The following is a 27,546-nucleotide window of genomic DNA, read 5'->3' as shown; positions in this document are numbered from 1 at the left end:
AACCTTTGCTTCTGCCCAGTTTGCAGAACGCCCTGTGAGGGGAATGGGTGAACTGGGACTAGGCAGCTTCATCCTCGTTCCCATTCCCCAGCACTGCCCTTTTCCCGCCGCTACCATCTCGCCACGCTTCCCAACATACCCCCACCCCGGCTTCCCGCTCCGCTCCCGGTCCAGCTAGTTCCAGGAACCACACGCGCATGCGCCCTCCGCGCCCCTCCCCAACTTTCCACGTTTCACTCTTCTCCCTTTTCCGCCTCAGCTCCGGCTCCACCGCCACGATTGGCCAGCCGACCACCCGGCCTCCGCCAATAAGCGCCGCCCTCTCGCCCCCGTGTTACTGGGTAGAAGAAAACAAAAACAGAGCGAGAGGGGCGAGAGACTCTCCCAGACGGCGGCAGAGCCAGAAGAGCGGGGTCGGGGCCGGCTGACCAGGGACCTGGGCGAACAGCGGCGGGGGCCCGAGGGGTCAGTACCAGTAGGCGCGGCTCACACGCTCGGGAAGACTGCGCCTTCTCCCCCATCCCCCCTCGGAGGCAGCCGCACGATGGGAGGGGCGGGGCGTGGGGCCGCGGCCCTGTCAGGTCCGGGCCAGCGGTGCGGGGTCCCGGCTGCCTCCTGGTAGCCCCATAGGTCCAGCCGCGCCCGCCCCAACGCCCCGGACTGCGGGCAGCCGGCCCGGTTCCCTCTTTCTGGGCCCAGCCTGGAGCGTGGCGGCGCGGGCCCGCCCCCTCCCGGAACCCTCTTTCCACTGAGAGGGGCGCGCGGGGCGCTTGCCCTCGAAGGTCTCCCTCAACCCACCTCCCCCTCTGGCGGAGGTTGAATTCAGGGGCCGGGATTGGAAGGCGTGTTTCCGGCTGGACTGAAATCCTGTGAGGAAGATTGGCGCCCTCCCCGTCCCCTGCCCTCCCTGGGAATTCTCTGAAGATGCGGCCCCCTGCTCGGCGTGACCCCGGAGCCCCGTTCCCGGCCCCGCCCCTTCCGGGGGCCGACCCGGGCTGGGGACTTCGGGGGTCCTGGCCTGAGCCCGCTGCGTGAGAACGGTCCCGGCCGCTGTGGGGAGGGGCCGCGCGCGAGCCTCACCGGGGGGGCCCTAGAAGGCGAACAAGTGCCCTCCTCCCGAGCCCTGCGCGAACTTCGCCGAGCCAGTCCTCAGGCAAAGGGTCTCTTTTTTTTAGTTCAGGTAAAATATAATCTCCCAGAGAAAACAAAGCTGGGAAGGGAGCCCCCTTTCTGTGAAACGCATGCCGTCTGCTGCATTTGTCAGTTTGATGCTGTAACGTACATGGAGTTTTGCAAGAGCTTCAAAACTGTCTGCAGACGTCAATTTCGCCCACCTATCCCTTGTGAGAACTCGCTGCATAGCCAGCGACTGTGTAGTGTCTACAAATGATGAAAACGATCAGAAATGCGACTCGATGTCTGAGAAAAAAGGGTTTCCCTTGTTTTTTAACTTGTATTTTTACTTTAATTTTTATGATTTTGATATTCTTAACGTGACTGTTTTGGGAAACCACCAAGTGCTTTTTAAGCAAGGAGTTACTGGTATTTATGCCCTTACTATTCCTTCATTATAGGCTTATTGAATACCTTAATATTTCAGTAAGTGTCTTTGAATTATAATTGATTGGCTTTTTCTGTAGTACTAATGTGAAAGGAAAAATAATTGTTAGGACTGCAAAAATAAATGCCACTTGAATATTATCTGTAGTGCTCACTTTTGCATTACTGTAGTAGAATGCTTTTAGCTGGTTTTAAGCTGCTAATTAGCTGTTTGTAGCCGGAGAATGAATACAAGTAATCCTAGTTAATAAATGGCCAAAGCTTGACTCCCCAAAATGCCAGAGCAATTTATGAGGTATATTTCAGGAAATATATATATTTCAAGAAATACATATATATATATATATGTATATATCGTGGGAGAGTGGAGGGTCTATCTCTTAGGGAATGTCTTGGCAATTGAATACTTCTGATTGCTTTTTTCATGTAACACTGAAGAAAAGGACAGTGTTTAATGTCAGCCTTCATTTTCTTCTAACTTGTATGTATAGTTTTCTCATCGAAAATTCATTTTTGTAGGTTAGTATGAAGGAAACGGGTTGGATTTTTTGCTTTATATTTTCTTGTTGGGGCCAAGTAAGGGTGGTTAAATAAATTGGAAAAAATCCTACTACTTTAAAGAGAGTAAAAACGTGGAACATGTCTTATGCTTATCTAAACTCTTAAAACGTGTTTGTTGCTATCAGATATGACTTGAATTCTTGATCAGGTTATCATTGCCTAACGACACAGGACTATTAAGATAACTTTGTTTTTATATTAATAAAAGAGATGGTAGTCATTTCCTGACAGTTTTCTTTGTTTGACGGAATGTCTTCTGTATAATAGTTTAAAATAATTATTTTTAGTGTTTGGAAAACAGCATTTAAAAGTTTGATTTAACAGCAGAAGTCTGTTTTAATAAGCTTCTGGTAACCCTTGAAAATAATCTTCCTGTGGGTTATTAAAATCTTGGATTGAACTTGTGCAAACAGTACTGGATTTGGAAGGTCTGAATTCTCGTCCTGGCTGTTCCACTAAGCAGCTGGCTGTCGTTGGACATATCACCTATCCTCTCTGAATCTGTTTAGTTGTGTGTAAGGTGGAATACTTACCTGAAGATTGTTCTGTAAGGTACATTAAATAATACATGTACAATTCTTTTTGAATTGTAAAGGGCTTTATAAACATTAGTTATAATCATTTCACTTATTGGGCTCTGCAGAAAATATTCTCTCAAAGGCTATGCTTTCATCAAGAATGAAGAAGACTTTGTAATGGAACTCTAAAAAACTGAAACACATATGACATTATTCCTTTTCTATATGTAATTCATGCATGGAATTAAAACAGAATGTAGCCTTTTCAGCCATGAAGGATGCCGAATGTTTAGATTTGCAAACCATTTTGTTCATGTATTTATGAATCTCTACATATTTTAAGATTTTTTTCATATCTAAAGTTGGCGGGAGTTGTATTAAAAAGTGATTTTAAAGATTCACATTATTTTATTCTAAATAGAATTAGAGAATGATTTCACCGTTTTGTTAAGTTCCCAAGCAATATGATAGCATGTTAGTCTGAGGATTATGCCATAGTAAGAAGTTTATAGGCCGGGTGGTGGCTCACGGCTGTAATCCCAGCACTTTGGGAGGCTGAGGCGGACGGATCACGAGGTCAGGAGATCGAGACCATCCTGGCTAACACGGTGAAACCCCGTCTCTACTAAAAATACAAAAAATTAGTCGGGCGTGGTGGTGGGCGCCTGTAGTCCCAGCCACTCAGGAGGCTGAGGCAGGAGAATGGTGTGAACAAGGGAGGCGGAGCTTACAGTGAGCCAGAGATCACACCACTGCACTCCAGCCTGGGCAACAGAGCAAGACTCCATCTCAAAAAACAAAAAACAAAAACAACTTATAATTTTAACACAAGGTCCATTTGTTTTTGCTTCACAAAATAGTACCCTTTTCTGAAGAAAAGGGCTATAAACTTGTGTTAGCAAATAATAGTATATAATGTGGAATTTAAAAGTCAGTTTCACCTTGGAGTCCCAGGAGGCTCTGTATATATCATTGTTATCCTTAAATGACATCTAACAGTAGGTTATATTATATGGAAAAAAATGTGCTTTCCTGTAATTATTAGGCATTTTCATTAATTTGTGCATTTTATATCTCTGAAGAGCACACTGCTAGCAGCCTGATTGTAAATGACTGGAAGGACTTACATCCAATCTATGTGACTTAAACATACACTTAAGTACTCTAAACCACTGTTTAAAAAATACTAGAGAGATTCTGAAATCTTAATTTGGTTGCACTTTCTGGTAATGTATTTTTTGAAAACTATTTTGATGTTTCTTTCATATAACATTGGATCTGTGTCACTAAGTTAATTGTCTAAAAGGTAACTGATCTCATCAAACCTTCCAGTATTAATAATTTTTAAGCCATTTTGAAACTGAGGCCTAAAATACTGAGATGCTTATCTCGTCGTATTTACTCCTTTCTGAAATGATCAGATTTTTAAAAAATGGATTTCTCATATAAGTAATATTATCAAAAAAGCTGATTTTAAAAGTTTTTCCCAATCTTAAAGTCTTATTCTAGTAATTATAGACCTAGGTAATGAGTGGCAGATATATCTGCCTTTCAGATATGCCGTAATGTGAAAAATAACACAGTCATGTGATATTCTTTATTAACTAAAACTGTATTGTTTTTATTTTGGAGTAGTTTTCATAGTTCATTGGTAGGGAACTATCCAGTATTTATATTCCTATATATGTATATCAGATTAATTTTGAGGCTTAGTATTCCTAAAAGATTTAGATGTGTGTATTTTTTTAAACTTGACATAACCACATACCGCATACGTATCTTTTAATTCCAATTAAAGGGGTGCTTTGGCACATGCTGAAATCTGGGATTTTTTTTTGACTTAGATAAATTTATCAAGAAGATTGGAACCAAAAGTTAATTAGGGTAAGTTGTCTTTGAAAGTAAAGTGAACTCTTTTATTTAATGGAATTATGTTTTTTGTTGTTGTTTGTTTTTACAGTGTGCTTAAGTAAGTTTAATTCAGCTTAATTACATCAGTTTAAAAGATGTTGAAGCTTTCTTTTTTTGTTTTAAAAAAACAGATTCTGAAGGAAGACTTCCATTTGGTAATTTGTTTAATCAGTGCAAGTGAAATTAAGGAAAAATGGATGTAGAAAGTGAGCAGATACTGAATGTAAACCCTGCAGGTAAGTAAGAATTTACTTTTTTTTTTTCTTTTTTCTTTTCTTCTTCATCTTGGGACAGGATCTTGCTCTGTCACCCAGGCTGGAGTGCAGTGGTGTGATCATGGCTCGCTGCAGTTTCGACTTTTCTGGGCTTAAGAGATCCTCCCCTATTTCAGCCTCCTCAGCAGTTGGGACAACAGGCGTGTGCCACCACACCAGGCTAATTTTTTATTTTTTGTAGAGAGAGAATTTCACTATGTTGCCCAGGCTGAATATCTTGAACCTTGACTATGTTGTGAGGAAGCTTCAGACCATTCCGTATTTTATAAAACGTGATAGAAAACTATCTTTAAATACGGTTTTATTCATGCTGTTAGAAAACAGGCCGTATTATTTTAAAGTCAGGTTTGTGATTTTTATTTTCATGGGAATTCATTGCATGTCCTATTTTTCTGCCTATCCTTTCACATTCCACACATTCCTATCCTGCATTATGTAGTACAGAGTAGAGAAGAATAGTGAGCCTGCTTATTTTCACACGGGCTAGTTAGTGATTTCTGTAATATTAACTTACTGGTATCTTTGATATCTTTCCTAACGAATAATTTTTATATTCTGAATTACCTAGGGTATTTTCCCTAATTCTCCATGGTGCTTCAATAGCATGTTATTATCATAAAAATGAACAAAGTTTTGTGGAATAGATGACCAAATGTGAGTAACTCAAGACGATTTAAAATGTATTTATAGTTTTCAAAATCATCTCCCCAAAAAGTTAATTAGAATTGTGTAATATCTGAATGGTGAGAACAGTTCATATTGGTATACTTTAGATAATTCTTTGCCTTATAATTTTATTAATATTGAAAGCTCTGTATTTTCTGTCATTTTAAGTGCATTTCATTACTACATCTTTATTTCTTCAATGACAACTCACTGTTGTTTACAACATACATAGTTTTCTTTGATCTGAACAAACACGTTGAATTTGAAGCTTCTTTACCATTGTTTATTTACAGATCTTTTTAAAGTGTGGTAAAAAATTGAAAAAAATTTTATGTGATTAATGGTCATTTCTGTGCTGCTATATACAGTAGCTGTATGAGTATGCTTTACGGTTATAAATGGGTAATACGTACCTACTTAATTGAGATGGGGATGGTAATACAGTTTAAGAATATATTTTACATATAGGTAATTGCTGCTTTTCTGCACTGTCCAGTATGGTAACCACTAGCTACATGTGGTTATTATTACTCTTGGGCTCAAGTGATCCTCCCTCTTCAGCCTCCTCAGTAGGTGGATTACAGACGTGTGCACCACTGCGCTTAGCCACATGTGTTTGTTGAGTACTTGAAATGTGGCTACTCTGAGTTGAGATGAGGGTCAACTATCTCAATAATTTTTTACATTGCTTGCATGTTGAGATGATATTATGGTTATATTAGATTAAATAAAATTTATTTAAATTAATTTCACCTGGTTTTACTTTTTAATGTGGTTACTGGAAAATTTTTAATTTCTTATATGACTTGCATTCTATTTCTATGAGAAATAGAAACACAGCTTTAAAATGTATACTTTTTGTTCCTAACTACAATAAGACCTAATTTTAACCCTGCTCTTGGTGCTTCTGTCTAGTACTGCCTTAAAATAAAAAACTTGTTCTTCAATATTTGGATAGGCCTAAGACAGACCCTCTTTGTAGTAAATTCTTTCTATAGCAAATAGTCCAAGTCACACTTTTACTCTTTTACTTGGAGGAAGTAGGTTATTTATTCTGACCTTCAGTTTCTTAGTGTATAAAATTGGGGTATTAATACCCTCTGTATAGATTTATAATTAGGATTTAGTGAGATACTGTATATGTGTGTTAAGTCTGTGAAGCACATACTAGGTATGTAATACATGAAAATGTGGTAATATTCTAATTATGCCACTTATTGGACACCAGTAATTGAAAATGTGATTTTCGGGTGCTGTGGTCATATACAATTAGAGTAGTTACTATTGAGATGTCAGAATCCAGAAAGAGGGAATTAGTACACAATAGAAAACAATTTTGAAGTCATCACAATCTGTACTCAGGTTATCATTTTAATTTTGGTTTTCTTAAAGTCAGCTCAATAGGGGCTGTGGAACTCCAACACTTAGGTTAGTATGAATAACAAAATATAAAACAATTAATATAAACATGGGTTAAAAATTATAAGGTCAAATATATAAATTATACTGAGAGAGAATGTTTACTGCTGCAGAGACATAAACATACTTGAAAGGATGTTAAAATGGTTGAAGAAAAGAAAACTCAATTATGGGAAATAGATAAATTTAAATTGAATACTCCAAGGGAGAGTTTAAGACATTTTATCATAGTTCTGAGTCCTGTGTCTTCTGGACTAGTTTTGCGGTTCACCTTAATAGTGCAATGATGAAAGCACTATGTTACAGGTAGATATTTAATGTTTTTCTGAACCATCCACTCTTACACGAAAATGTCATCTAATTTATCTGATCCTGGCCTTTCTGTCCCCTTCCACTTAATCATTTTTGTTTATCTCTCTTTACATTCACTCCCTTGTCCATCTCTGTCACTTTAGCTGTCAGTACTCTGCTGTATTCCAGTTTTGTATTTTCTGTAGTTATAGTCATATGGGATTAAAAATGTGGGTTTGAAACCTAGCCATAATCCTTTCTAGATATGTAACTTCTCGTGAAACACATTCCTTCTGTAAAATGAGGATAAACAGTTTCTTTCTACAGCTTTTGAGGCTTATAGGCCACATATGTCAAGTGCCTAGCATAGAACCTGGTATCTAATAGGTACCATGTAGTGTGGAACCTGGTATCTAATAGTTGACAATAGTAATGGTAACGATGAAAGAAACAGTACTACGGCTGCTTCCACTAAGACTGTAATTACTGCTGATGGTTATGATGATGTTCCAAACACAACCATCCTAACACCGGCTTCTCACCAGTTGGAAAACTTTTAAGGCATTGTTCCACTTCTCTTTAATCCTAGATACATTCTGCTTAAAAGCCCTTTATTATTTTCTTTAAAAGTGTAACATTATTATTTTCCCACAGTTACTACCCTTGCTCTTTACCAGTTAGTTTGTGACTGAATTACTGAAACATTTTCTTAGTGGTTTCCCACTTTATACCTCTTTTTGTAATATATTCAGTATTCTTCTGCCAAATGAATCCCTCTCATCTCCTTCTTATGATATCTAACTTAAGCTCTGACAATTTGAGTGTGGGAGTAGTTAGTGATTCTGGTGAGGTAAGCAAGGACAAGATCATAAAGGACCTTAAGTTTCAAGGTAAAGAGGTTACATTTTGGCCGGCTGCGGTGGCTCACGCCTGTAATCCCAGCACTTTGGGAGACCGAGGCGGGCGGATCACGAGGTCAGGAGATCAAGACCATCCTGGCTAACAGGGTGAAACAACACAAAAAAATTAGCCCGGTGTGGTGGCGGGCGCCTGTAGTCCCAGCTACTTGGGAGGGTGAGGCAGGAGAATAGCATGAACCTGGGAGGTGGAGCTTGCAGTGAGCTGAGATTGCACCACTGCACTCCAGCCTGGGTGACAGAGCGAGACTCTGTCTCAAAAAAAAAAAAAAAAAAGAGTTTACATTTTTGTGACATAATGGAATTACTTTTAAAGGATCTTCAGTGAGGGCATGCATGAGAAAATCAGTCTTCAGTATAGTTTGAAGACTGGAGGCAGGGAGACTACTTATGAGACTAGTGAAATAATTTGGCTCTAATGGATGATTTTGTTTAAAACAAAACATTCCCACCTTCCTAAGTATGTCAAGAATTGTAAAGATTTAAACACATGTATGCTTTTTATAGGTTGATGAAAATTTTTGGTTTCAATATATCTTAAAACATTAAGGTCCGTGCACATAGACCTGACATGTTATAATTATCTTTAGGCAAAAAGAAAATGATTTGAGTGATTCAGCTCTGATTTGAGTTAACAATAATGAACAAAACTCTGGCCCAGTGGTAGCTTATTCGGTAGCCTTTCTGACTTAAAAGAGCTTTCAGGGCAAAGCCAAGTGCCTCCACTTCATCTCCATGGAATTTGAGTATGAAGGACACTCTGCTAGGTGATGGGGATACAGAGGACATACAGTCTACTTGTGGTTTCTTCTTTGAAGCGTATGACCTAGTTGGAAGAAAAAGACTGTTATATAAAAAGAAAGTGATTTCCATGATGTGTTGAATGAATAGTATGTGAGCAATTAGTGTTACTGTAGCTCGAGTTGTAAGGGAAGTTTTCATGGAGGGAGTAAGACTTGGGCTATATATATCCTAAAGGATTTTGATAACTGAAAATAACAATGAGGGTGACATTCTAAGTAGGGGAACCACTGGAAACTCCAGTATGTTGATCTCTTTCAGAAGAATCAATTTTATATAGGCTGGAAGATTTTCAGGATGGTAAGTAATATGAGAAGAGTTTAGGGAGATGAATTAGGACTTTGAGATGATGGCTTTTCTTGAAAGCACACTTTATCTTGAGGCAGTAAAGCATCAGCAGTTCAGCTCAACAATCACATGGATTATTTGCTAAATTCCTTTCATTCTTTTTTGGATTACTAATAGTTCTTAAGTATTTATATCTAGTTACGGGATGTTTGGAAAGTCATTTAAACATTCTCAGCCTTAGTTTCCTTATCTGTCCTCAATGTTATACTAACTAACTGCCAAACTTGTGCATAAATGATAGAGTGTCTAGTGCAGTGCCTGATAAATAATAGTAGGCATTCTATAAATATTAGTTTGTGTCTCTTCTCAAGATGCTTTGTCTTTTCTTAATATCTCCAATTGCTTAACTCTTAGCTCATAAAAGTCTAAGGGTTTTATATTGGTGTTGCTGTTAGCATAGATTTTATGATCTAAACATGTGAAATAACATGCTTCTTTTGGTGAACTTTGTTTGTTAAAATTCAGTGCCTTGGTTTACTTTCCTTGATAATGTGAAAAATAATCTTATTTAGTTGTTGTTTATTAGATTGAAGTAGATGAAATTCCCAACATGTGACTAATTTACCTGCAAAAATGGTCATGTCATGTGATTCAACCTAATATAACTTACCACTATGTCTGTAAAGCAGTAGATACTTAAAATACTTAGAATTTTCTTTCTTCATTTTTCTCTTTAAGATCCTGATAATTTAAGTGACTGTCTCTTTTCCGGTGATGAAGAAAACGCTGGGACTGAGGAAATAAAGAATGAAATAAATGGAAATTGGATTTCAGCATCCTCCATTAATGAAGCTAGAATTAATGCCAAGGCAAAAAGGCGACTAAGGAAAAACTCATCCCGGGACTCTGGCAGAGGAGATTCGGTCAGCGACAATGGGAGTGACGCCCTTAGAAGTGGAGTAACTGTGCCAACCAGTCCAAAGGGAAGGTTGCTGGATAGGCGATCCAGATCTGGGAAAGGAAGGGGACTACCAAAGAAAGGTTGGTATATATCATGTCCAACAAATGGAAGATAAACAAGTGGAAAAAAATTGTCTGGTTCTTGTACTACAATTTCCTTGTTCTAGGAATGAGAGAAATTCAAACAGTGATAATATAAGGCTTTACAGTTTGTATATATTTTTACTTAGTAGTAATGTGAGGACCATCTCACTTTTTCTTTAGGTTGATCTTTTTTCTTGTTTGAATAGATTTGATTTTCTTTAGCAAAATGTTAACAGTTTATTTCCAGCAAAATACACACTGCTGTTTTTCACTGTTACGAGTTTTGCATATGTTCTCTAAGTTTGAAAGGAGTCAGAAATCCATCATACTTACTTAATTAATATAATTATGTCCATTACTACTACTAGTAAATATAAATTTGATTGATAACGTCTAGATCTGAATTTTAATGTTTTCCGAGATCTTTTTGTGAGTTCTCGTTAGCTCTTTATTTTGGGTTCTGTAGTGCATTGGTCTGTTTCACTGCTGTATCTCTAGTACCTGAAATAGTGACTAGCACGTTGTAGACAAATATTTGTTGATTAAGAGTTTTCTGATGATTTCATCACCTTCTGAATGGTGGGAACTTAATTTATAGCGTAGGTTTCTTGTAAAATGTTTTTGTGATCTGTCAAAAATTATTTTTGTTGAATGGCTCTGCAATCATGGTTTATATCAAAATGAAACCTGGTTATCAGATTCTGTTTTGGTCTGATGGCAAGGATATACTTGGTACAAAATAAAACCCTCCAAAAACAGAAATGGTGACATTATAAAGGTTCTTTAAAAAATAATGTAGTGCGTTGGTCCTTAAAACAGTTCAGTAAGTTGATGTAGAAAAGCAACTTCGAAAATTGGAATTGTTAAGCTTCTATTGGTTGTTTTGTATTTAGAAAATATAATTTTCAGGGCTGTTAATGCTTAAAAGCAATTAGTATTGTTTTCTATATTTGTAACATATTGCTTAATAGTGTGGTTTAATGTGTACTTTTATATTTAAAGAGTACTGTATTTGACTTTAAAATATTTGATGGTGGTTACTGTCCTATTTTGTTAAATAATTTTTCCCTTGTTGAGTTTTCTATGCTACGCTTTACTGGCCCAGCGTGTTTCTTTTTGTCTTGGTCCCAAAGAAATGTCAAATAAAATTTAGAGCTTAGCTGCAATATCATCCCCTTTGAGGTCCTCAGTATAGCTATTTTTTATCTTTATTTGTTTTGCTTTTATTTTAAAGTATCTGCTTTTTTAGTTTTAACTTCATAAGCTATTTCAACTTAATGTTTTCAGAAATATTGAAAGAGTGGTCTGAACAAAAGGAAACCAATAGGGAAAGAAAACTGGAAAAAAAACTAACATAGACATTAAATACAATTTTTTTTAGCTGTTATTTAACGTCGGAACATTTAGGATTATTTTAGATTTCAACAAATTGATGAATTTTGTGTTCTTTCTTTCTCAATTCTAAACTTTTTCAGGTGGTGCAGGAGGCAAAGGTGTCTGGGGTACACCTGGACAGGTGTATGATGTGGAGGAGGTAGATGTGAAAGATCCTAACTATGATGATGATCAGGTATCAGTGCTTTGCTTTTTCGTGATATTTAAAATGTTTATGGACTTTTTTGACTTCATGTTTGTAGTTTACTCATACATGTGTCAAATCATATGTATGTATGTTTTGGATTAGGAAACCAAGTAAACTGACAGTAATATATGCATAACTTTCACTTGGTTTCTGTAGTGAGTCAAAAATAGCTCTTTACAGATTCACTTCGGATTACTAAGTTGACCATTTTTCAGTAAATTCTGTTAATATAGTTTGTTTCCAAGGTAATGATAATTGAGAATATCTTCTTTTGAATGTTATGAGTTACAGATACTAGGCTGCTTTTAAATATTACTGTTTAGAATGGTAACTATATAATAAATTTTGGTTTGGGGACGTGTGTCTTTTAGGGATAATGCTGAAAATGTAAATTTTAATAAGATTCTGTAGTGAATTTTAATATTTTTTAATGGAAATTTTAAAGTAGAATAGTATAATCTGCTTGTACTCTTCTCTTAGCTTTACAAACTTAAATAATTACAAACTCATAGGCAGTCTTGTTTCATTCCATTTACTCTCTGTCTTCTGTTGGCCCCTTTGCCCCACCCTGTTTTGGATTATTTCGAAGCAAATCCCAAACATTTTCATTATGTTTTTTGAAAATCGTGTCTTTGCATAAGGTAAGACATGGTGATGGAAATTTTAGATAGGAAAATGTTAAGAGAATGTGTTAGATTGTTTTTATTGTGTGTTGTATGTATGTATGTAACTGTTTTAAGTAATAGTTGGACATGGAAATATTTCTAAGATAATATGAAAAATATGCAACTAGTAGGATTCAAGTACTGTAGAATCTTTGCTAAAAATGTCTTAATCTTTCAAGTATATGTTTTTAGGCTGAAGCCAGTCACAGGTTGCAAATATAGCAGTCCCCTCTTATCTGTGGTTTCACTTTCCGTAGTTTCAGTTACCCATGGTCCAATGTGGTTTGAAAATACTGAGTGGAAACTTTCAGGAGTAGTTCATAAGTTTTAAATTGCATGCCATTCTGACTAGTGTGATGAGATCTCCTGCTGTCCAGCTTCATCCACCTCATCCTGCCCAGGATGTGAGCCATTCCGTTGTCCAGTGTGTATCTGCAATGTATACACTACTCGTGCATTCGTCACATGGTAGCTGTCTAGGTTATCAGATTGAAAAAACAGTATTTATTGGGTCTGGTACTATCTGTGGTTTCAGGCATCCTCTGACAGGGCTTGGAACATACCCCCTATAGAGAAGGGGGGCACTACATTTCGGAGCATTTTTTGCATGGGGAGAGAGGAATGGTTTGATGATGGATGTTAATCTTTTTGAAATTTCAATTGAACAGTGCTTTTTTCCTTAGAGATTTTTCTCTGTCACTACAACCTTGATCTTTGTGTTATACTTTTTTTTTTTTTATAATAATGCTAATCATGAAGGCTTTAGTTTCTGCTTCATTTTTTCTAAAAGTGAAGTTTTAATTAAAATACCATATATGATAGGAAGCCATCATGAAGCTTTTTGGTTACTGAAAGATTGGTTTTGAGAGAGTCATAAAAGTTTTGAGAGAAAAATTAGAAGACAATGAGGGTTGGGAGCAAATTATGTATTTGCTGTGGTTAATGGCTCTAATCTGTATATTGGCTTACTGTATTCTGATTTTGTAAAAGAGCAGTGACATGCAAATTCTACTATTTTTATTATTATTTTCTAGCTTTGTTGTCCAAGCTGGAGTGCAGTGATGAATTATAGCTCACTGCAGCCTTGAACTCTTGGGCTTAAGAGATCCTTCTGCCTCAGCTTCCCGAGTAGCTAGGACTACAGGTGCAGGCTACCATGCCTGGCTAATTTTTTAAATTTTTTTGTAGAGACAGGGTTTTGCTATGTTGCCCAGGCCAGTATTGAACTCCTGGCCTCAAGTGAACCTCCTGCTTTTGCCTCCCAAAGTGTTGGGATTGTAGGTATGAGTCTCCTTGCCTGGCCTAGATTCTGTTTTTATGTGATGAATGTATGTAGCATGTCTTTGTCTTGTGCTAAGTGGGGATTATTAACTACTTAGAATATTAAATTATACAACAATTTCTTTTGTTTATTTGCATTTTATTTTTTATAACTCTTACTCCCTTTTCCCCTCACAGGAGAACTGTGTTTATGAAACTGTAGTTTTGCCTTTGGATGAAAGGGCATTTGAGAAGACTTTAACACCAATCATACAGGAATATTTTGAGCATGGAGATACTAATGAAGTTGCGGTAGGTTTAAAGTTGCAAGTGTAATGTATTTAATATAGGAGAGAAGAAGTCTTTTATAAGCAAAATACATCTAGAATGATCTTGGGTCACTGAATAAATTTAATCATTTTCTTTTGCATAAGTGAATTTCTAAGAAATGGAATAAAATCTGATTACATTAAAATAGTTATATACTTGGGATGTGATGAGAGCTATGTGCCATTTTCTTCTCTGAAAATGACAATATTTTAATAATTTTATAATGATAATTTGTAATGTATATGAATTTATAAAATCTGTTTTTTTAATTTATAAAATATAATTTTAGCAGTTTGAGGGCACTTATAGACCCCCCTGAAACCTCTTCAGGGACCTCAGTTAAGAATGCCTGACATAGTTTCATTTTTTTGACATTTATTTCAAGTATGTTCAGAAGTAGGATAAAATTTCTTTGTACTTTGTCCAAAAAAAAAACCCCACCAAATAATAAAGATTTGAAAAGAATTAGAAACATGAGACATAATTTATTAATTGTTCTAAAGTAAATCTAGATAAAATAAACTATTTGCGTCAGTTAGGATTATTGAATTATTATTGAATTAAAGTAATATAATTGTAACTCTTTAGAAGACTTTGATCATTTAGGTTCTTAAAATTTAGACTAGACTTTCATGATTTGTCTGGTACTGTGAGGTTTGTTATCTTTGGATTTGTAGGATTTGAATATAAGACAAATGTTTGTTCTGTACATACCATCTGGAGGAATTTGTAATAGGTGATTCTTGCCCTTTTGAAGCCCAGTCAAGTGAAAGAAATTATGTGTAAACAGATTATTAAAGTATGTGAAATATTCTGTTATAGAGGAAAAGTTTCCATGAGTCCTATGAGGGCAGGGACTGTTGAAATCTTGTTATCTACCTAGCATAAGACTGTTTGTATACTACATATCTATTAACTGAGTAGGTTTGGAAAGCATAAAATAGAGAGTAATAGTAGAGATGATTCTCTGCTGTTCTGAAGGATGGTGAGGAGTTTGCCAGTTAAGATAGTTTTCCAGGAAAGAGGAGTATCGTGTTTGAGGGTAATGGATTAGTTGTTAAAGTGCAGTCAATGAAGATGAACTGCAGTGAGTGAGAAGAGATTATTAACAAGGACACCAGTTAGGTGGCTGTGAAAATAGTTCTGGCACTCTCTTAGTAGTATATCATGATTTAAAGATTCTAAGAAAACTTTGATTAAAAAGGAGGGCACTCTAACTGAATTAGAACTTATCTTCTAGAGTCAGACTGCCTTTATTCCGCTTTCGATTTGGCTACTTCAGCTGTGTGCCCTCTCTGCTTTGAGTATGATAGGTATGATAATACTCAAAGGGCTATTTGAGTATTAAATAAGGTAATATAAATAAAGAGGCTATTATAATGCCTGATACATTAGTCAATAAGTATTAGCTGCAGCTATTATATTTCTAATAGGAAATTTTAAATTTACCCCAGAATTTTAAACCAATAATCCCATTTAAAACAGTTGTTTAAGATCTAATTTTAAACTTGATACAGAAGTGTAAAGTGAATTTTATTTTAAGAGAAGGCTTTGAAGAAAAGTAGAATAGCTTATGATAATGTAAAATGAATTTCTTCACAAATTCTCATAAAACAGTATTTATAGAAATAATAGATTGTAAGGCAGGTTGGTTACTCCTAATACCAATCTTAGCAGTATTATGTAGTTTAATGAACTACCCATGAGCTGCATAATGATGTTTCCATGACAGACTGCATATATACCTGTGGTCTCAAGTAATACTCTTTACTATATCTTTTCTGTGTTTAGATAGGTAACCATTGTGTTACAGTTGTCTACGGTATTCAGTATAGTAACATACTGTACAGGTTTGTAGCCCAGGAGCAATAGGTTATACCATATAGCCTACATGTAGGCTATGCCATTTAGGTTTGTGTAAGTACACTCTATAATGATTGCACACTGATGAAATCACCTAAATGGTGAATTTCTCAGAATGTATCCATGTTGTTAAGTGACCCATGACAGTATTTTAAATGTATTTCACATTTTTGAATTTAGCGATGTTAAGGCAGTTAAAGCTTGACAAAGTGGATCAATGTCTAATTTATGCGCAGGGAAAAAGGGTGTATTTATCCTATCTCCTAAAACATGACTGTGTCTTTTGATTATTTCCAAAGAGTGAGATGTAAAGATATATAGATAAAAGCTCGATTTTTCAAAAATAAAATTTTATTGAACTGTAGGTAGTGATACACATTAAAATGTTTTAAATTATTTTTTTGAACAGGAAATGTTAAGAGATTTAAATCTTGGTGAAATGAAAAGTGGAGTACCTGTGTTGGCAGTGTCCTTAGCATTGGAGGGGAAGGCTAGTCATAGAGAGATGACATCTAAGCTTCTTTCTGACCTTTGTGGGACAGTAATGAGCACAAGTGATGTGGAAAAATCATTTGATAAATTGTTGAAAGATCTACCTGAATTAGCATTGGATACTCCTAGAGCACCACAGGTTTGTATGATTCTTCTTTTTGTTCATTCCCTCCCACGACTATACTCCTAACTGTGGAAATAATGTATACTCCTAGGAAATTTTAGGAGATGGAAGGGGATGGCCCACATTTCCCACCACACCGAACTACCCCTCTAACATTTCGGTGTATTTTTCCTAGTTCTTTTGTTTTTTAAACATGGTCTTCAACATGCTATAAATTTAATGTTATGTTGTACTTTTCCCCCATGATCTGTGTAGTTTTAGTTCTTTTTTTTTTTTTGCCATATATATAGTCTTTATTATATGTAGTTGTTTTATTAGCTAAGATTTTTTAAAATGTAGGTTACGATTGCTTCACTAATGTTTATTATAAAAGTCAGGAATAAGACTCTTCCTTTTGTAGCTTTGAAAACATGTGAAATTGTTATTGTCAAAAGTTTTAATCAAGGTAAAATCACTTTACCTAAAACATTAATTTAGAAATAGAATATAGGCATGTCAGTTCCTAAATGCTGTTTCTGTTATACTTAATGACAGACAGTAGTCTCTATGAGATATTGAGTGGTGATTCTAGTGCAGACATTTTTTCCTTTTATACCAATACATGTACTGTAACAAAATGATTATATAAGTTTATATTTATTGTAGAATTTTTGAAAAATAAAAGCCAGAAAGAAGAAAGGCCAGCAAAAACTGCTACTGGTGTTAAGTTTTCCATTCTCCTTTCTGTGGGTATATATCAGTGTATGACTTCTATAAATCCTTAATTTTTTTAAATTAAAAAAATGGAATCATACCATGTATGCTATTTTGTAAACTTGATTTTTCTCATACCATGAAATATGGTAAATATCTTTCCCTGTGGCCACATAATATACCATTTTACATATATACCATTTAACCATACCTTTATTTTTGAACACTAATTTCCAGTGTTTATAATAAGTAATGCTGTGAACATACTTCCAGCTATTTCTATACAACTTTTCTTTCTCCACAAGATAAATTCCTTTGATTAGTTTTGAGAGAACCTAGTCTTTTTTTTTTTTTTAAGAAGACTTCACTTGACCTTAAATCATTCATTTAACCCCAGCACTTTGGGAGGCTGAAGCAGGCGAATCACAAGGTCAGGAGTTCGAGACCAGCCTGGCCAAGATGGTGACACCCCGTCTCTACTAGAAATATAAAAATTAGCCAGGCATGGTGGCGTGCGCCTGTAGTCCCAGCCACTTGGGAGGCTGAGGCCGAAGAATCACTTGAACCCGGGAGGTGGAGGTTGCAGTGAGCTGAGATCGTGCCACTGCACTCCAGCCTGGGCGACAGAGCAAGAGTCTGTCTCAAAAAAAAAAAAAAAAAAAAAATCATGTACTATGTATTCAGGCAGTGTGCAAGGTGTTAGGAATTCATTAGTGAGCACAACAGATGTGGCCCCCGCTCTGGCACTTAACTTGAAGGTTAAGATGTGGGAGTGTATGCCAGGCATAACAGGTACTACATAGGTTTTTTTTAAAAAAACTTCCAGCATCTTTCAGGTACTGACTGTGTACTTCAGCCAATCTTCATCATTTATGTATTTAGAAATTGTGTCCTATAAAAGTTAAGATTTTTTTATATAGCCCCCCTTTTTTTTTCTCCTTATTACAGTTGGTGGGCCAGTTTATTGCTAGAGCTGTTGGAGATGGAATTTTATGTAATACCTATATTGATAGTTACAAAGGAACTGTAGATTGTGTGCAGGCTAGGTAAGTAAATCACTTTTCCTACTTAGAATTTCAAAATAGGGGAAAATTCTACAGGATCATATTGAAATGACACTTGGCATTAATCAAACACTCTGTACATCTGTTTGTCACTTCTCTATATTCTCCACTGTTAAAATGGAGAGAACGTTGACATGACATACCAGGAAGAGGACAGTACTATAATGCAAAAGTTCTGGAGTTCAGCTAAATCATTAATTACCTTCATGTCAAGCCACTCTTCTTTGGGCCTCAGTTTCTTTATTTATGAAACAAAGCCATTGGACAGATCTTTAAGTTCTCTTTTCAGGTTTTAGCATTCTGTAGTAGTTTAATATTCTAATAAGATGGATAACATTAACAAGAGAGGCCTCATGTATGGTTTTATTTTGTATTTATCTACTGTAGAAACTTTAGTCAGAAAATGTCTTTTTCACTCTTGTGATTTAGTACAATTAATATGATATTTGGAATAACTAAATGTGATATTTGGGAGTTATGCTATATGATTTTTCTTGACTTCTTGGAGACTTGGACTCAGCCATGTCTTAGTTTTCCTTAGGTCTGTATATTAACTTAATTTTCTAGGGCTACTTCACATCATAGTGGAATGGTCTTCCTGGGTAGGAAGGCATGGATCTAGGTGAAAGTTAATTATATATGAAGTGTTTCTTCTCAGAGTAGATCAGTTATTTTGTAATGTGTTTTGATTTTTCTTGAAGGAGAAATGAAATAAAGCATGAGAATATTAACATGAGGATCAACTTTTTTTGCTCCTTTTTGTTTTGAAAAAGTGTTTTGAATTTTATTTTGCTTTTATGTTTTGTGAAAGATTTAGGGCATATAGGATTTTGTAAGCTTTATCCATAATTTGGTAAACTTTAGGTATGTCCAGCTATCAAACTTAAATTTTTTTTCTTTCTCTGTAGAGCTGCTCTGGATAAGGCTACCGTGCTTCTGAGCATGTCTAAAGGTGGGAAGCGTAAAGATAGTGTGTGGGGCTCTGGAGGTGGGCAGCAATCTGTCAATCACCTTGTTAAAGAGGTAATGATTGGGTATTGTTTTCAACTTAATTTATATGTATTCCTCTGAGTGAAATAAATTGTGGCTACTAGCTGTTATTTTCATGGACAAAAATTAAGTTCGGTCTTACAGCGGTAATTGGAAAATGAAATAATCCTTTTATATTTGACTTTATGAGCTTTTATTATAAATTATATGATAAAAAATGAGTCTGTTAAAAGGGCTTTCATGAATAATTATAAGCAAGCCATCTATGAACTTCAAAGGAATGCCTGAAATCTTTTCTTATATTATTATTTAACAATTTTCAAATGCTGTTGAAATGAGGTTTTCTTTTAGCTATTCAATAAATACGCTTATATATGAGCAATTTAAAACTAGATAGTCTTAAGTAATGAGTTAGGAATTATGAGCACTAGAGTAAATGAGAGTGTTAGATTTTTGTGAGGACGTTCACTACCTATATGCATGTTTTAAAAGAAAATTGATAGTAATCCCAGCACTTTGAGAGGCTGAGGTGGGTGGATTGCTTGAGGCCAGGAGTTCAAGACCAGCCTGGTCAACATGGTGAAACCCCATTTCTACTAAAAATACATAATAATTAGTCAGGCATGGTGGTGCGCACCTGTAATCCCAGCTACTCAGGAGGCCGAGGCACCAGTATTGCTTGAACCCAGGAGGCGGAGGTTGCAGTGAACCAAGATCACGCCACTGTACTCCAGCATGGGTGACATGCTGTGTCTCAGAAAAAAAAAAAAAAAAAAAAGCGATTTATTGCATTAAAATGCCAGATTTATTCCCTGTGGATTTTTTTTTTTTCTGGCTGTTTTGTGGTATTCTGTAACAAGAAACCAAAAAACAAACAAAAAAAACTCCTTATCTGCAGATTTCTTTAAGAAAAGGCATGCAACTAGAAGATTTGTAGTTCATGTGCTTCTGATTTTTGAGTATAATCTTTTCATGTAACTGTAATTTTGATTTTTAGTAAATCTTTTAATGAGGGGTGTGTGTGTTTGTGTATGTGTATCTAGCTTAAGTGTTAAGGAGTTCAAAATGTAGTTAGAGCCCTTGACCATTTTTGCTTTTATATATGTTAAAATAGATGAGTCAGTGTTTGTAATGTTGTGATTGCAGTATCTGTTTTTAAAAATTAAACAATTATTAGAAAATTGAGGTATAAAATAGTCAAGATGCCAGGGCAATTAGGCAGGAAAGATAAAAGGCATCCAGATTGGAAAGGAGGAGATAAAACTAGTTGTATTCCCAGGTAACATGATCTGTATTCAGAAAATTTGAATGAATCCACATTTTTTTAACACCCCAAGACTGAAACCAAACTATTAACTAAAAAATGAGTTCAGAAAGGTTGCAAGATACAAGATTAGTACACAAAATTCAATTCTATATACAGTAGGAATGAATGATCTGAAATGAAATTACTGCATTTATGATAGCATCAAAAATAAAATACTTAGGAATAAATTTAACAAGACAAATGCAAGTCTTGTACACTGAAAACTGTAAAACATGTTGAAAGAAATTAAAGAAGACCTAAATAAATAGAATGATATCCCATGGTTATGGATTAGGATACTTAATATTGTTAAGATGGTAATACTCTCCAAAATTAATAATTTTGGAAACTGGACAAGATGTTTTATGGTGTATGAATTCTCTCTCAATAAAGAAAATTGACAAGATAAAAAAGGAAATAATACCAGTATATGAGTTTAAGGTTGACATTATTTGGATATTCGCTTACATGGAAGGGTTGGATCAAAGAAGACTTTTAGAAGTGTATAAATGTATTTGTAATTTATCATTCTCAGAAGTGCATGGAATTTGATGGGGTATATTTTTAATACTTTTAAAGTTATGTAACAAATGTTAAAAGTAAGTAATACAATTTGAATAACAAGTACAGTCATGTGCCACATAATGATGTTTTGGTCAGTAATGAACTGCATGGGATGGTGGTGGTCCCACAAGGTTCTAATGGAGCTGAAAAATTCCTATCATTGAGTGATATGGAGACAGTTGTAATGTTGTAGCACAGTTACTTTGTTTTTTCGTAAATTTAGTGTAGCCTAAGTATACAGTGTTTATAAAGTGCATAGCAGTGTATGGGTAATGTCTTAGGCCTTTACATTCACTAACCACTCACTCATTGAATCACCCAGAGTAACTTCCATCCTGAAAGCTCTATTCATATTGAGTGCTTTATACAGGTGTATCATTTTAAAAATCATTTATACTGTATTTTTACTGTACCTTTTCTATGTTTAGATACACAAATACCATTGTGTTCCAATTGCCTATATCATTCAATATACTGACCTGCTGTACAGATTTGTAGCCTAGGAGCAATAGGCTATATCATATAGCACTGGTGTGTAGTAGGCTATACCATCTAGGTTTTTGTGAGTGTACTGTATGATGTTTGCACCATGACAGTCATGTAACACACTTTTCAGAATGTATCCCTATTAAACGATGCATGATTATGTATTAGTTTGTAATTATAAAGTAAATATATTCAAATGCTATGCTTTAAATATTTACTTACATGTAAATATTACATCCTAAAGCATGACAGCAATTAAATTTTACTTTACCTTTTATGAAAATACATTATAAAAGTTGGAAGGATACTTAAATACGATTTTTTTAAATTCAGTCAGCCAGCATTCAGTATTCAGACAACTAGATATGTGCCCACCACATACACAGAGGATTTTAACAAAGAACATATAGGCAAAAATATTCCTAGCTGAAGCTCTTGTGCTGAAAAAGTTCTCCCACTTTTTTGAGATGTTCAAGTTTGAGCAGGAAAATCAAGACTTTGTTTCTTTACAGCTGGAAACTGAATTATTGAACATTTTAGATAATGAGTTTCAAATTCTCAGTTGTAGAGAAAAGAGAAACTATGTGGAAATCTTTGCCCTGTCTAGTAATGCCCCATTATCATCTCTCATTTTTTGGCTCTCAATGCAGGATTAAGAGCATCTTGATAGAAGTGAAATATTTATGCCACTTTATGTTGAAACTTTGTTAGTGCCCTCTAGTGGTATTTAAAATCCCTTATTTTTAGTGGCACACTAAAGCATTATGGTCACAACCCAGTACGCGTCCATTATAAACCTACTCGTAGATCTCAGTGATTCAGACACACTGAAGCATTGCATTTGAGTCATAATTATGAACCATTTAAAAATTAGGGATTTATTTTTTAATTATGAAAAATTCTGTGAGTACCATGTCCAGTCTATATGTTACTAGCTGTTACTCATTATTTCATTATATTGGAATGAGGGCAAATAATCCTGTAGGCAAGCACGATATTTTAAAAGTTAGGAATTCTAACACATCTCAACTTTTAAATCTAATAGATTGATATGCTGCTGAAAGAATATTTACTCTCTGGAGACATATCTGAAGCTGAACATTGCCTTAAGGAACTGGAAGTACCTCATTTTCACCATGAGCTTGTATATGAAGTAAGATTACCTTGCCATGTCAAAGAGAATTATTAAGTGTTCCTTTTTGTACCATAGTGACTTACATGCTTTTTAAATAATGTACATCCTTTTTTTAATATCAAAGGAGGAAGTGGTTTTAAATTTTACTATTACAAAAGGCATCTGATACATTTAGGAGTGGTTTCACATATGAATTAACCAAAATTCACTCATTGATTCAATTTTAGGCTGTTATAATGGTTTTAGAGTCAACTGGAGAAAGTACCTTTAAGATGATTTTGGATTTATTAAAGTCCCTTTGGAAGTCTTCTACCATTACTGTAGACCAAATGAAAAGAGTAAGTATAACATTATTTTTGAACAACTTCTGGGTTATGCCTTAAATATATGATTGAATACAGATTATGAATTGTCAGTGACTTTTCTTTAGGTATGTTTAGTGTTATTATGCCTATATGTTTTATTTTTTCTTAATGGTAATGTTTGAGGTTTGAACCTTTTGCAACCATTTCTTGGAAAGTAACACTGCAGTGGGGGTTTTTTTTTTTTTTTTTATACCTACTTTAACAAATGTGATTATGTATTCTACCTCAAGGGTTCGGTTTCTAAGATGTGACAATTTCTATTTTATATCTAGCAAGAAACATGAACCTTTAACTTTTAACAAATTATAAAGTACTTTTTTCCTATTTAAAATTTTATGATTCTTGTTTTAAATGTTTGTGAGGTTTGTGTTTGGCTTGTATTTTTTAAAAAACGTACTAAGTGTATATAGAGAAGTAGATGGGAAAGGAGTTTGCCCAATGTGTGGTGTCTGCCTACAGGTCTTTTAAGAGAACAGTATTTAAAAATTTTTTTTTAGCTATGTAACCAATTTTACTTATTTTTTTAATTTATATTTTAAATTTTAGATATCAGAGGGGTACATGTACAGGTTTGTTAGATGGGTATATTGAACGATGCTGAGGTTTGGGCTTCTAATTAATGATCTTGTCCCTCAGGTAGTAAATATAGTACCTGATAGGTAGTTTTTCAACTCTTGTCCTCTTTCCCACCTCCCCACTTTTGAAATCCCAGTGTTGATTGTTCCCATCTTCATGTCTGTGTGTACCCAATGTTTAGCTCCCACTTACAAGTGAGAACATGCATTATTTGGTTTTATGTTTGTGATAATTTTCTTAGGATAATGGCCTCCAGCTGCATCCACGTTGCTGCACAGGACATGATTTTGTTCTTTTTTATGGCTATGTAGCATTCCATGGACGTATATGTACCACATTTTCTTTGTCCAATCCACCATTGATGGGCACTTGGGTTGATTCCATGTCTTTGCTATTGTGAATAGTACCCGATAAGTATACAAATGCAGGTGTCATTTTGGTAGAATGATTTATTTTCCTTTGGATATACACCCAGTAATGGGATTGTTGGGTTGAATGGTAATTCCATTTTGAGTTCTTTGAGAAATCTCCGAACCACTTTCTACAGGGGCTGAACTAATTTGCATTCCCACCAACAGCGTATAAACCTTCCCTTTTCTCCTTAACCTTGCCAGTGTCTGTTATTTCCTGACTCTTAATAAAAGAACAGTTGTAAAACACTGTAACAGATCTACTTTCTGTGCTTCTCACTATTCAAATCAGACTTTAGTTTAACCACTTGAACATTTGGCCTTAAATATAGATTGATGACATAGTGATGGATGGTGTTTTATGACATATATTTTATATTGGCTAACAATTCTGTGTGTAATTTCATTGTTGTAGGGTTATGAGAGAATTTACAACGAAATTCCAGACATTAATCTGGATGTCCCACACTCGTACTCTGTGCTGGAGCGGTTTGTAGAAGAATGTTTTCAGGCTGGAATAATTTCCAAGCAACTCAGAGATCTTTGTCCTTCAAGGTACTTTATTTAAATACTACTTTCTCAATATAAAATAGTGGATAAGGTCTTTGGGAAGGTTAAGTGCTAAGTTAGTTTATCATTCCCTGAAGTCACTGAAGAACATGACTCTTGTGAGTTCATGGGGAAAGAAGGGTGAAGCTTGTTCTAGCCCCCTTGTAAATCTGTACAGGACTGCCTCATGAAGTCCCAGTTCATTTGAAAGAAACTAATCTTGTGGAGCAGTTCCTTTGTTGTAAGTAGTTTCAGTGTTATTTTAGAGTAGGTATTATCAGTGATAAGATGAGAAAATTGAGGCTTAGGGAGGTATACTTTTTCTAAGGTCACATGGCTAGTACATGGTAGAAGCCAAGTATGAATCCAGGACTTTTCTGGCTTCAAAGATCTAGGCTCTTACCTGTGCTGGACATGGCTTCCTTGACTTTACAGGTTGGAGAATTGGGTCTAATTGGATGTTCTCATTGGAAAGTGTGTGTGTTGGGGGGTGTGTGGAGGATGTTCTCACTGGAAAGTGTATGTGGGTGATTTTCCTTGGAGCTATTTTTTTGCTACTAGGATGTAACTCTTAAGGAGTTGCTAAGTTTTTTGTTGTTGCTAAAGCTAATAATGAAGCTTATAATGTAATAATATAAATGTTTAGTAATAGCCAAACTTACTGCTTGTGTGGGTCAGTTTTATATAATCTTAAGTTCTTATAATTTTTTATCTGGAAAATTTCTTAAACTTTGATATTTTATTTAAGTGCATTGTAAGAATTAAAACTCAGAAAAATATTTCCTAGTAGGGGCCTTTGCTTTAGAATTTTAGAAGCCATTAAAAGAGAGGGAAAAGAAAGTGATGAAAGATAGTTTAATAGCTTTACTAGAAATATTTGGAAATACAGACATTAGTTTGGTGATGGCAGGATTTATGTATGGATGTGCCAAGTGGTATACATTAGTAAAAACTCTGAACTTTGGCAGGCCTTATTATTATTGACTCCTTCTTCATTCCCTACCTTGGTCTCGTAATATGTAGTCTGAAGCCTTTATGTTCAAGATGATGTAGCTGTTTTCCACTTAGACTTGATATGAAAAGGGACCAGTACCCTGGCATTGACTTTTGAAAGTTTTTCAACCTCTGTTTGAAAGTCTGATTGTTTCTGTGTGGCTTTATTCTCAAAGGTCATGTGAGGCAATAAACTTTCTGCGTATACATACCATATAGCTTTGACTTGGGTCCTTTATCTTTTAGCCTATTTGGGTGAGGTGCACATTCGTGTGTGGTTTTGCATGCTTGTGCCTGTTGGCCTGGGGTCAGAGAGTAAGGGCTAATGTTGCCCAAGTTCTATTTCCCACTTACTGCTTTAGGCCACTGGCCAGCTGTTCCTTCTGGGCTATTGCCACTACACGTAGCTAGAGTGTGGTTACATTATAGAGCAGGGCTTCTTGAGTTTGACAAAGCACGAATCCCAACATGGGGCATAGGCTATGATTCTGATTTCTTTTTTCCACATTCAAGTTACGGCTTTTCTACACTTGATAAAACTTTTTTTTTTAAATTGTCAAATGGATATTTTGATAGGTTCCACAGCTCCAGTTTGCATATTTCTGAATTATGTTAGTGTTTCCTATTTGACTCACTGTTAAGCTTACAAATAATAAATAGAAATAAATTTAAATTTCTAAATAAAATGCTTTAGTTTGAGTCAACTTTTTTTTTAATGTGACTGTTTGGATATACTAAATACAAATACTCAGATTTGATATTGAAATGTTATGGGTATACGTATATCATGTAGGGAGTCTTTTCAAAGGAATTGAGCAGCTTTTTTTTTTTTTTTGTTTTTTTTTTTAATTGGAAAACCCTTTAAAAGCCTATACACGTAACAAAAAACCTACCAAGTTCTAATTTTTTCTTTTGCTTGACTATAGTCAGAATCTGTATCTGTTTTCATGTCTTGCATGTTTTTTTTCTTCATTTACAGGTGCACGAAAGCGTTTTGTAAGCGAAGGGATGATGGAGGGTTCGTCCCTTAAAACCCAGAAGCTACTGACATATAAGAAACCTTACTTGCAGGTTCTTAGATGTTTTTAAAAATATATATCTGATTGTAGAGAGTTGTTAGCACAATGTTTTTTTTTTTTTTTTTTAAGCACTTGTTTTGGGTACAAGGCATTTCTGACATTTTATAAACCTACATTTAAGGGGAATTTTTAAAGGAAATGTTTTTTCTTTTTTTTTGTTTTTCGAGGGGGCAAAGGAGGGACAGAAAAGTAACCTCTTCTTAAGTGGAATATTCTAATAAGCTACCTTTTGTAAGTGCCATGTTTATGACCTAATCATTCCAAGTTTTGCATTGATGTCTGACTGCCACTCCTTTCTTTCAAGGACAGTGTTTTTTGTAGTAAAATCACTGGTTTATACAAAGCTTTATTTAGGGGGTAAAGTTAAGCTGCTAAAACCCCATGTTGGCTGCTGCTGTTGAGATACTGTGCTTTGGGAGTAAAAAAAGAAAGTTGTTTCTTTGTCTTAAAGAATTTTTTAAAAATTAGTCATGAGACTTATTCATCTTTCCAGGGAACATACTGATTGGTCTTAAAAGACTAGACAGTTAAGTAAATGGTGGCTGGAACATCTATTTTCTACAAAACTGGAAAATGAACCTGGTTCTGGAAGAATGTACACCAAAATAAAACATGTGAAGCAGTGTTGATTCTTTATTGGTAGTACATTATTTTAGGTCTCTTAAACTTTAATTTCATACAGTAAAGTTTAAATCTCATAAGGAAGCATATTTGAACCTAGTGAATTTAATCTTAGTGTTCCTTGAAAACTATTTTTCCCTACAAAATT

General features: G+C 35.4%; 1 protein-coding gene across 3 annotated transcripts; it reads left to right on the top strand.

Annotated features, from left to right (window-relative positions):
• Positions 1–250: 250 nt before the first annotated feature.
• PDCD4 (programmed cell death 4) lies at positions 251–26,396 on the top strand. Of its 3 annotated transcripts, XM_017887137.1 has the most exons (12): positions 266–465; positions 4,484–4,523; positions 4,682–4,786; positions 9,946–10,248; positions 11,727–11,821; positions 13,957–14,070; positions 16,361–16,582; positions 18,209–18,306; positions 19,233–19,347; positions 22,716–22,823; positions 23,033–23,143; positions 24,572–26,396. In XM_017887137.1, the coding sequence occupies exons 3-12, from the start codon at positions 4,744–4,746 to the stop codon at positions 24,722–24,724; spliced, it is 1,362 nt and encodes a 453-aa protein (XP_017742626.1). In that variant the 5' UTR covers positions 266–465; positions 4,484–4,523; positions 4,682–4,743; the 3' UTR covers positions 24,725–26,396. The 3 variants fall into 3 exon arrangements, with proteins under 3 accessions (XP_017742625.1, XP_017742626.1, XP_017742627.1); XM_017887136.1 differs by lacking the exon at positions 4,484–4,523 and having other exon boundaries at positions 251–465; XM_017887138.1 differs by lacking the exons at positions 266–465; positions 4,484–4,523 and adding an exon at positions 561–1,180.
• The last annotated feature ends 1,150 nt before the right edge of the window (positions 26,397–27,546 follow it).

This window comes from Rhinopithecus bieti, unplaced genomic scaffold (genome assembly GCF_001698545.2).
Source record: "Rhinopithecus bieti isolate Rb0 unplaced genomic scaffold, ASM169854v2 scaffold_13348, whole genome shotgun sequence".
Classification (NCBI taxonomy): Eukaryota; Metazoa; Chordata; class Mammalia; order Primates; family Cercopithecidae; genus Rhinopithecus; species Rhinopithecus bieti.
Note: the sequence above shows the minus strand (reverse complement) of the source record. Positions and strands in the feature narration are given on the sequence as shown.

Excerpts from the sequence above, each read along its gene's own strand:
- PDCD4 (XM_017887136.1), top strand. The coding sequence starts at position 4,744 with ATGGATGTAGAAAGTGAGCAGATACTGAATGTAAACCCTGCAG. Across the intron at positions 14,071-16,360 it reads GAGATACTAATGAAGTTGCG|GAAATGTTAAGAGATTTAAA; the intron begins GTAGGTTTAAAG and ends TTTTTTGAACAG. Across the intron at positions 23,144-24,571 it reads CTGTAGACCAAATGAAAAGA|GGTTATGAGAGAATTTACAA; the intron begins GTAAGTATAACA and ends TCATTGTTGTAG.